We start from the raw sequence: 10846 nt of genomic DNA, 5'->3' as shown, positions 1-10846 counted from the left end.
GTTAAGTCTGAGTGGGGCTTCGGTGGCAGCAAGGCCTGTTCCTTGCTTCCTTCACTTGCACAGGTGTTGCGGTGGAGAAAAGGACGCCGTGCGAGACAGCAGCTGCTCCTGGAGTCAAAGCAGGGCAGGGTGCACTGCAGGATACACGTGTGTTTGTCTACTTTGTGGATGCAACAAGCCTTGGGCATAATTGAACCTTAACTCAATTTGGAGATGGGGAGAGGAGGGTCCATGTGATGCTTTCAGCACACTTGTTAACAGACAAGATTTACTCGACCCTGGCACGTACGACATTAGCCGTGTCTCATGTCCCCCCTCTGAAGCTGCTTTCAACCACCCTCCTGGAGACAGCGCCGGGAGGGAGAGCCTGAGCACAGCAAGGCTATGGCAGGGATCCCACACCAGGAAGTCTTATTTATATATATATAAATATATATTGGCTGCTAATTTGTCACCATACATCAGCCGTTCCAGCTCGTGTTTCCTTTCCAGGAGACTGTGAGGAACAAGCCTGGCTCTCTAGACACCGATTTGCATATTTAATTTTTCTCTCCTTGGTATTAAGGAAAAGACTATGATGCATAAAATAAGTTCCCTTTCTCTGCAGGCTCCGGGCAATGGCTAAGCCAGGGGTCTGTTATGTATAGGATGGTGCCCTGTGTATTAGGCTAAATGGGAAGTCGTTAACTGCTTAATGGGCCTTATGGGGCTGACTCAGTGGCCACCCCTTTTCCTGGCTTGATGCAGGAGCATAAAAGCAAAGGTAAATTTTACTAATTATTATTATTATTATTATTATTATTAAGAAGAAGAAGAAGAAGAAGCGCATGTGTTGGGCCATCCGTCCAGCTAGCAGAGCATTAGGAGAGGCAGCGATAGGATGGAGGATGTCTTGCTCCGCTAACACAGGGCACCCAGCGCTCCCATTTGTTTGCATGGGTAGCACTTAGACACCTCTGGGAATGGATCTGCAGCTATAGAGGGGCATGGCTCCACATTTGCTCCAGTGGGGAAGATGTCTCTTGTGCTGAGACACTTCTGTCCGCTCCACTTCCCACCCCCCACTGACCGTGTAAGCAGGACAGCTCATGTCTCTGCGGGCAATAAAAGGCAGCAGCAGCTCTTTATCCTACACAAATCCCCTGGAGGTTACAGCACGTGCCCAGCTCATCACAGACTTGCATTCGAGGCCTCCCTCCACTTCACAGGGTTTGACTCGACACGTCCTTTGCTGTGGGTTGAACATGCTCTTACTACCTCCATTGCTCTGGGGCAGGGATGGCTGTGAGCATCACTTCCCTTGAAGCCAGCCCTGCACCCAGCCATACCCTTCGGTGCCTCTTGAATGCCACAGCTGGCACATATAAGATATAACACAGGGTCCAGCATTGTTAGCAACGGCCCTCGGACAGAGGAATTGCATCAGTGCAAGGGGCTGGAGACGTTGGCTCACAGGGTGATCCGAAACAAAGGCATCACCCATCTGCTGCACCCCACGCTGGGTGCCTGGCCTGAGGGGTCACTGCAAGGGAGAGATTTGACAGCATTGCCTCCTGGCTGGGGGTTGGACAGAGCCAAGAACTGTGCACAGCTGGGCTGCCAAGGCAATTCAAAGAGCCTGATGGTTGTTCAAGTGAGGATGCCTTTCCTCCCACCACTGGATCACTTCGGTGCATGGGCAGGAGGGACCAACTCCCCCACAACTGGGTAAAGCTGCAACTGGGTAAAGCATTTGGCCACGTACATACACTTCTGGAGGTTGCTGGAGGCAGCACAGACACCCAAAACCTGCCTTAGTGTCACAGGTGCATCATAGCTGAGACAGACCACGAGAATCGGGGGCTCTCCGCGCCGGGGGGCCCTGCCCAGGCACCCACTACCAGGCTCAGGCAGGGTTAAGGGCCTGAGCTTGGGCTGCACAAAAAGTAGCGTGGGGTGGGATCAGCTGTCTCAGCCTGCCCGCAAGAAGCTGGAAGCAGGGTTTGAATTTGAGCAGCAAACCAGCTTCAGAAAGAGCAAGCCCCACCACTGAGTGCTGCATGGCCGGGCATCCAGCGCGCTCACCGGGGAAGGTCTGAGTTCAAGTCTCCTGCCACCAGACAGGCAGCGACATCCAGCTCCGTATGGGGCGCAGCGACACGATAGCACGTCTCGTGCTAGGCCTGGCCTGGCAGATGCTCTCAGACCATGCGCCGCAGGGCTGGTGAATCCTTCCGGGGGGAGTCACCATCATCCCTGGCAGAAATGAGGGCACGTCGGCTTTCCAAGCATGAGACTGCAGCTGTGGGGGATCTTGGAGGACTGAATTTCAGTCACGGGCATCTGGGGAGCTCCTTGGTGGCTCTAGCTCTGAGCACCAGCCGTATCCTCGGCGCTCTCTGAGGCTGACGGAGGCTGAGTACGATCAACTTATGCCCGCGAGGGCTTTTCCGTTGAAACCGTGCTGGGAAACAGCTTATTGTCTTCATGAAATGTGTGAAGCTCTAAACTGCCATAAACCACAACGGGGCCTTTGCCCTCGATGTTTCCAAGCTAGCGAGTGCTAGCGTTGGCATTGACGTGAGACTGCGAAGGGGCAACTAAAACCAAGCAACGGTGACGAGAACTTGGTGCTGAGCTTTCACCGCGGGGTGCACGCGGACGCGCCGGCGGCTGGGGTCTTGCCTCCGTTTGCTGGACGAGCATGGCAGCTTCCTCTGTTTTTAGGCATGTGAATTATTCATCCTGCTGCTGAGTCGTGGCGTTTTAGTTCTCCATCCCTGGAGAGAACAGCTTTCTTTTAACAGCAAACCCCTCCGGCCAGCTTCTGCCGCTAGGCATTAGGTCCAGATCATCAGCAACTTCGGTGCGTCCGAGAGCAGGAGCTGACCTCCTCTGTTCACTTCTAAGCTAAACAAATGGTCCCGACTCCCGTGCTTTTAAAATCAACAGTGCAATTCCTTAGAGAAGTTATGGGAAATGATGGATGGGGGCAGAAGTTGTACCAGCGCTGGAAGGCTGAATCCATCATCCCGACCTTGACACTAGAAAACATCAATGAAAAGCAGGAGGAGATGGGTTTCATACCCATGTCCCCTTCTGTGTCTGGTTGGGCGGCAGATTGTGAAACAACACCCCTCATGCCCCCCACAACCCTGCTGAAGCTGCAACGGGGCTGGGAACAGGCTGGCAAGGTGTCGGAGCTGCACGGCTGCAGGCCGGCTGCTCCTAGCTCTGTGCCCACGCTGTCTCCTGGGGCCACCCCCGTCATGCTGGGGGAAATGGGGCCGGTGCCCATTCCCAGTTACACTACCATATGGATTTGCACAGGAGTGCAAACTGCCTTTGCAACCTGCCCATGCAACTCTCCCAGGGAGAAAAGGACACACCACCGAGCTGACAACAGTGTGCGCAGTGGAACCGATGGGTGAAGTTGTCTTGGAGGCTGGGGTGGACCTCTGTGCTTCCAGTGATGGCATTAACCTTCCCCACAACAAGGGGTCCCACATTTAAATTTGGTGACCCCATCACACAAGGGTTTCCATGAGAGGCCTCTGCATGTCTTGTGTGCTAAGCCTGTGCTTAACACCAGCGTGCGGTGGCGGGACGTGTGGCCCTAGCACAGGAGAAATGGGGGTCTGCAGCTCTGCCTGCTGCGACCTGGGGCAGGTGCCTCGGGGTCAATGCAGAAGGGGACGGAGGCACCCAGCTCTAGACTAAAGATGCCACAGGTGGAAACACCTGAGAGAGGCAATGCAGAAGTGCAGCACCCTGCACCTACTCCCAGTGCTGGTGCCTGAAGCAGGTCAACCAGGCTTTTAGGGGCGGCCGGCGGAGCTGCCGACGTGACTCACAGGAGGCCAGGAGTTAAAACACTGGCCTGAGAGGAAAGAGGCCAACTTTCAAGTGATCAATAGTTCATCCAACCAGAAAGCAAGCCCAGTGGACGACGGGCCACTGACCCAGGAGACCCAGCCTCCAGGGCTTGCAACAGAGGCTTATAGGAGACAGAACAGCTTCAACTAGGAGGGCACCCCGCTCCCCCACTGCAGCACACAGGGGTGCTCAACCACAAGAGGAGGAAGAAGAGAGGGGAGGAAGACCTGGGTCCTAAGCCCTTCTCCCCTCCCCAGGCGTTTTCTATAGGCCAGGTACCTATGTTAAGCACTGAGCTACCAGCAAAGCGGATCTCCCCCCACGTCTTTCTCTTCCTCACATATGTTGTGGGCAAGGTGCCTGGACTTTTACCCAACATCACACTGGCTTGCATGGACCCTTGTCTTGGGCTGTGCATTGCTGAGAAGCCCAGGCACTGCACGGGCCCGTGGCTGGTTAGCAGCCCACATCGCAGCTCCATGCCTGCCACGTCGGCTGAGCTTTGCAGCAACTAGGACTCCCATGGCTCCAGCCCGCAAGCTCACCCGAAAGTCTTTCCCTGCTTCAGCCTCGAAAAGAAACCATCATTGCCTCGGCGATCCAGCCCTGATCACCTCTTGGAGGAGTAACTCAGGAAGCGTCGAACTGAAGCAGCTCAAAGCTGCAGGGATGCTCGGCTAGCCACGGTTCGCTCTCCAGGCACTACCCCAGCCCGTGCAGGGGCAGGCAGGGAAGACAACGGCATCCCAGGCAGCAGCGACACCAGAAAAGTGGGGCTTTATGGCCAGGCTTCAGCCTTCCCAAACAGGGTGTGAACAGGCTCCAGCACGTCTCTTCACGTGGAAACGCAGCGTCCTCCGTAGCCTCTGGCATTTGTTTTAGCGCGTGCTTTCTTAATTGTGGAGTCCAGGAACCAGCCTCATGCGTGCATGCATGTGTGCATGCATATGCATGTGTGTATATGTGCGTGCGTGTTTCATGCTGTTTTCACACCAGTTGGCGTTCTTCTGCCAGCTTGCTTAACACCGGAAGCAAAGTGCAGTCAGCTCCGCCTGCGATCACAGCCCAGCTGCAGCAGGGCCAGGGATGCAGCAGTTATTGTACTGGTCTCTCTTGCATTTCACGCACCAGAAAGCTTTGCATCGGTGGGTTTCATGACTTAGAGGACTTTTCCCGTGCGTAGCCTTAACGCCACGTCTACCTCTGCCCAGACCCTCGCTGCCATGAATTTCCTACTCTCCTCGTCCTTGAGTGCTGGGCCCGCCTTGGCCGTGGCAGGCAACAGAAGCAGCTGGATGGAGCCCGAGAAGCTGAAGAAGCAAACCAAAGCCACGGCTTCCCGGGACGCTAGATATATTCCTACTGCAGCGCCAGAGGTGCTGCTAACGCCGCTAGGCCCAACTCTGGGAAGAGGCCAGATGCCCTGGTGATGGGCATGGATTGAGACCGGGTGTCAGTGGGCAGCGATGGGGAGCGGTGCTTGCAGGACTGGAGCCCCCAGCGCGGGATTCCTGTGCAGAGCCGAGGGAAGAGCTGAGCTGCTGTGGAGGAGATGCAAACGCTGCTCCCCTGCCCTCATGGGTCCTACAGAGCTGGGGCTTTGTTTCCTCCAGGGAAAGGGCTCTCCCGCAGCAAACCCAGAGAGGAGCCGTGTGGAGACCACACATTGCCCACCACTCCACCTTGCTGCCTGCCTGTGCACAGGGAGACGGGGTACGGGGAAATTTCTCCGGGACTCTCATCCTAAACCTGGCTCAGCTGGGGTAAGAGGGCATCGCCACTTGGTACATGAATACGTGTGCATGGAAAAACACAGCGGGGCTGGAGAGTGGCCGAGCTGCAAGTGAAGTGGTAAAGAAAGCCATCTAGTCTCGCACACGCACCCTGCACACTCCTCCTCCTCCTCTCTCTGCCCCCCAGCAGCCTTGCTCCTCTCCCGTGCACACACCAGGCCCTCGTGCAATGAACTCTCCATCCTTCCTGCCTGACTGCAGGTGTTTCGGTAGCTTTATTCCCCTCTCGTTGCACATTAGTAAAACCTCATATCCCAGCATCCTAAGCCCCTAATGAATTAACCAATTCACCTTGCAAGGCGCAAAAGCCTATTTATGAAACTCCCCTGGCAGCTAACCATGGAACAATAAAAGGGAAGGAAAGGACACAAGATGTATACCCAGCTCAGGCATGCGCCAGTCATGCCACCATCACCCAAGGATGCTGTTCTAGCGCGGATGGAGAAGCCAAATGCAGCTGGTTCCCAGTCTGCAAAGACCAGCACCCTAGATCATTTATTTAATTCAGCATCCATGCCGTCCCTGCCTTTCCTGCCCGACAAGCCTCCCCGGATGCGAGCGGGAAGTGGAAGAACAACACGAAAGCACAGAGAGCGCAACCTTTCGTCTCGCCGGCTCCCAGCACATTGCTCGCCAAGTTCAATTTTCCAAAAGCTCTGTTTTATTTTTAAAGGTAACATCTTTATTAGTAGCAGTAGTACTGTTGTCGTTAGTGTTTATTACTTTATTAGTAGTTGTCATAGTAGTATTATTATGCAGAGATGAGTTTTTTTTTTCCCCCTTTTTGATCACAGAGCAAACAGTTTGCTTTTGCAAATGTTAATGGAGTCCTGATTTAAAACATTTTTTTTTTTTCTCTTCACTTTTTGGGGGGGTTTTTTGTTTTGTTTGGGGGCATTTTTTGGTGCGTTTTGTTTTTCTAAAACGTTGCGACAGGCAAGATTTGGGGGTCGTTTTCCTCATCCTACTCAACAAAAGATTTTGAGTTCAGAATCCTAGCCGCTACTGGTAGGTCCTGCCTTGCTCAGTTTGTGGTGGTCTCGTGTGGTTTCACCGGGTGGGGTGGGCAGGTGGGCGGGAGGGGGACGACGGGAAGTGGGGGCGAGGGGGGTGTTTTGCAGCTATGTCGAGTCTTGGTTCACGACTTTGCCTCCATTCATAGTTGGTGTCCCTGAACTTTTCCTTGAGCGTCCTTGTTTCTCTCCGATTTCATGCAGCGATGGCTCCCTGTACATGCACACTGTGGACGGAAAGGGCAACAGTTAGCTCACGTGCTGCTGGAGAGACTGGGCTCTTTGTCCATCATTTGTATGAAGGACTGGGTTTCCCATCCTTCCCCCTGCCCCCATCTCCCTCCCTACGTACATGCACATCGCTTGCACAGAAAATCCCGGTTTGTCCCATTACTCACAGTCCTTTCTGCCTGAGCTGGCAGCTGCAGCCTTTGAAGCCTTCACTCCTCTAAAGGGAGTAAGGGCTGACCTGGTCTCTCCCAGCTAAGTCATCCCTAGTGTCCAGCTCCCTGGTCCTAACCACGAGGCTACTGGCCACACAGTGAGAAGGCTACTGCTCTGCCCGCACTGGGGTCCTTGCCCAGCGTTATGCATGCATCCACCCAGCCAGAGCACAGTGCTACCGAGCACACGCAGCAGCGCGTGCATGCATGTGTGCTGGGAGTCAAACCCCGAATGGCGAGGAAGGTCCCAGCGCTGCAGGGCCATTCAGGCGTGATGTGACACAGGATGGAGCCCGCTCTGCTTTCTCGCTGCTGGACGTGCAGCTGGAGAGAGCAAGGAGGTGTTTCCCCTGCCTGTCCCTCCCAATGCACCTGTATGCTGCTGCTTCCCATCCACTCGAGCCTTGGTCTGAGCTAGCTCAGGCCATCTGCCCGCAACCGCGGCTGTTGCATAAGGGTCTCTGCTTGACACCATCAGGAGAAACTTCAGGGCTCCCATTTCAAATGGGCCTTCTGGACCATCCATCCAAATCCTGACCCTTCTCATGGGCAAATGTGCTGGAAATGAGAACTAGGGATGGGGCCAGGTAGGGGAGGGGGAGACGTGGGGAACCACCTACGGCAAAGTGCATCTCCCCTGGATGCTGGTAGCCTCGCCCTGATTTCCGAATAAATCTCAGCAATTAGAGCCAGATCGAAAATGTTGCAATTGCTCAGCATTTCACTCTCATCTACAACAACATTTATAGTAATGCAGAATAATGTAGGGCGGCAATAAAGTGCAGTCAAGTGCAGAGCAATATAGGCGATATTGCACAGAATATCTCAGCAATGAAAAACATTCATTTGCCCATATAGCAAGCCTGCCATCCAAGCCTCTCAAAGCACTTTAATTGCACACTCTAACTGAGCCTCATGACACCCCAGCGAGGCCTGTACTGAATAGTAAAGTACCGCGGGTAAGGCTGTTCTCAACGGGAAATACAAAAGGAAAGAGAATGAATGACCTGCTTATCTTGAATTGATGCTGAATAAAATCCAAGCATCCTAAGCTCCCAGCCTGAGCACTACACTGCACCTCGTCTGCTTGGCAAACAAACCACAGGAACAAAGGGAAGCCCCAAATTCCCTCTAGTCCTGGCAGCAGCGAGTCCTGCAAGTCTTGACAGTCCTCCTTTGCCTTCCCACAATTCTGCCTGTGTGCCCAGAAGGATGCACGTGCTCGCCCACAATTCACTGAGAAACTTCACTGCAGCAGGGAGGTCAATGGGACGTGTCCTGAAAATCCTACTGACCCCCACGGGTTGGTTCTCCACCACGGTGAGCATCCAGACCCAGTCCCTGACCTTGCAAATCCAAGTCACGAATACCAATCAAGCAGCACACAATTAGACAGGACACACAGCTAAAACTAATTAAGAAGTCCATGCACTGAAGTAGCAAATGAGCCAGGCAGGGACACTGAACAAAAGCAGAGAGGAGCAAAGCAGACGTACTGTGCCTTTCGCAGAAGCAGTGCAAAACACGAGGGAGCAGATCACAGAAGAGAGGGTAGAGCAGCGCGGGGCGTTTGGACTTGGAAGAGTTATCCCATGCACGCAATCCTAGCCTCCACAATATTTATACACAGAGCAACGCGGCCTGTTCCCAGGCAGCTGCGTTATGCAGATTCAGTGAGTTGGCGTAAGCAAGCGGCATGCATCTAGACGGGAAGCGCTCACATTTGTAGACTGGCAGAGCTAGAAGGGACCCAGCCCGACCTGCTGTACAATACAGGCCACGGTCGCTGACCCCGGCGTTGAGTTCAATAACTTGCGACACGCACCAAGATCAGCGACGGGCCAGCGAGCCGTCGTGGGGGATTCCCACCAGGTTGGTCAACGCTGAACCAAACTCTTTCTAATACCATCGTCGCAGTGGCTGACAGCTCGTTGTGAGCGGCGTGATTCAGCCCTACGCCCGGCAGCCGTGTGTGTTTGGCGGATGTCACAGCCCTAGCTGGAAACCTCGCCACCGAGCCAAAACACTGCCGGTGGAGATGGGGACCGCGTTTTACACATCAGCTGGTTCTCAGACAGGGATATCCAACACACCTGCCTAGGAAAACATGCGTATCAGGGATCTACCGGCAGCTGAGCTGTGTACAGCTGGGGTGGGGGATGATGTTGACCCCCATCAGGAAAATAGCTGTGATTAAAAAACACAGGTGCCTGCTGCCTGAAGAAGGGGGTTTGTACCCAAAAGCTTGCAAAGACGGATTTTTCCAACTACAGATGGCCTGATAAAAAATAGACCATGTTGCCTGTGTCCTTAGACCAACATGGCTACAACCAACACCCCTGGTGCTAGCTTGGGCACTTGCAGGTTGGCTTTCTAGACGGCATTGCATTGCAGCAGAGCTCAGCCCTGACTGCAGGAGCTTGGCTATCACAGGGCCGGGGGGCCGGGCTCTCCCCCAGGTCTGAGCATGGGCTGTTCCCATGCTCAGGAGCCAGCTTTCCACTGATCCAGACTTATGGGGCCATACAACTGAGCACCTACCTACCCACACACAGTCTTTAGTATCAGTGAGCCAAGGATTCACTCAGACCCTGTGTCCTAGACTCGAATCAACATGCACATCCTAATGCATCCACTGAACAGCGATGCCCACAAATGTAGAGGCCAGCCATGGGGGTCAAACCCCTCTCCTGTCCAAGTGCCAGCCCCATGAAGAGGAGACGGGTGTGTGGTGGGGGAGGCATGTCTCTCTGGGGCTGAGTTTTCTCCCTGTCCAGCGGCACGCAGAGGACCAGCTCTGGAGGTGGGATGGGGTGGATTTGGAGGGGGGCAGTCAGCGATGTGCCAGACTGAGGGGGACACACTACAGACAACCATACCAGATGCTGCCACTCCCGTTTCTCCCAGCTCTGGACTCAGGGAGGCAATGCAACCCCTGCACAGCATGCAACCTTGCTTTGCTGGCATGCTGTGAGCTGCCCAAAACAGTGTTTTGGAAGCCAGCAACAACAGCAACCACTTTGAGCAGACACTACCCTCACAGGCTTGCAAAGCCTCTGGCTCCCTTGATGCACAGCATGGGGCATGCACGACAGGTCTGGTGGGGGACCACAGCTGCCCCGGGGTTTGGTTCTCCATAGCTTGGGTCTCATGGGCTCATGCTGGAGGGGAGAGGGTTGGGGGCTCAGCAGTTGCCTCCTTCTTGCCCCTCTGCCCCTTGGGTAGTACTTCACAGCAGGCAGGGGCATCCCCAGGATCCCAGGAGCACCCTGGAGCTGTTGTGAGTGAACCCCATGCTTTCATCTCCATCCTTTTTGGGCACGGTGGCTAGTGGCCAGAGAGCAGACACACTGTGGGCAAACACTACGAGGAATTAAACATGCTCTAATGCAAGATGGTGCAGGACCTGCTTATTTCTAGGATTATGATAAGAGGGAGGGGAGGGAAGGGAATACCAACCCTCCGAGAGGAAGAATAATGTCAGAGCTACCGCAGTGCATGAAAGATGGATTTCCATCCTTGGAGGTGTTGGGATGATGCAGTTGGGGCTTGTCCTGCTTGCAGCAAGGGTTTGGACTAGATGTGATCTCCTGAGGTCTCTTCAACCTGAATTTCTACAATTCAGCATGAAACCCTATTTCTATGTTGTCCCCCTGCCACCACATAAGACAGCCAAATCTACGCATCTCCATTTCTGTGCATGTAACGTGGGTTGGAGAAGGACGTGTGCAATGTTTCGAGG

General features: G+C 54.2%; 1 protein-coding gene across 1 annotated transcript in view; it reads right to left on the bottom strand.

Annotated features, from left to right (window-relative positions):
- Positions 1–6356: 6356 nt before the first annotated feature.
- The window catches only part of FGF12 (fibroblast growth factor 12), a 120041-nt gene continuing 115551 nt past the window's right edge, over positions 6357–10846 (bottom strand). The window contains 1 exon segment of the mRNA XM_025211724.1: positions 6357–6888. Within this exon segment, the coding sequence (XP_025067509.1) occupies positions 6770–6888 (119 nt within the window). The 3' untranslated portion in view covers positions 6357–6769.

Source organism: Alligator sinensis, unplaced genomic scaffold (genome assembly GCF_000455745.1).
Source record: "Alligator sinensis unplaced genomic scaffold, ASM45574v1 scaffold697_1, whole genome shotgun sequence".
NCBI classification, from domain to species: domain Eukaryota; kingdom Metazoa; phylum Chordata; order Crocodylia; family Alligatoridae; genus Alligator; species Alligator sinensis.
The sequence above is the reverse complement of the archived record's forward strand: the minus strand, read 5'-3'. Positions and strand labels throughout refer to the sequence as shown.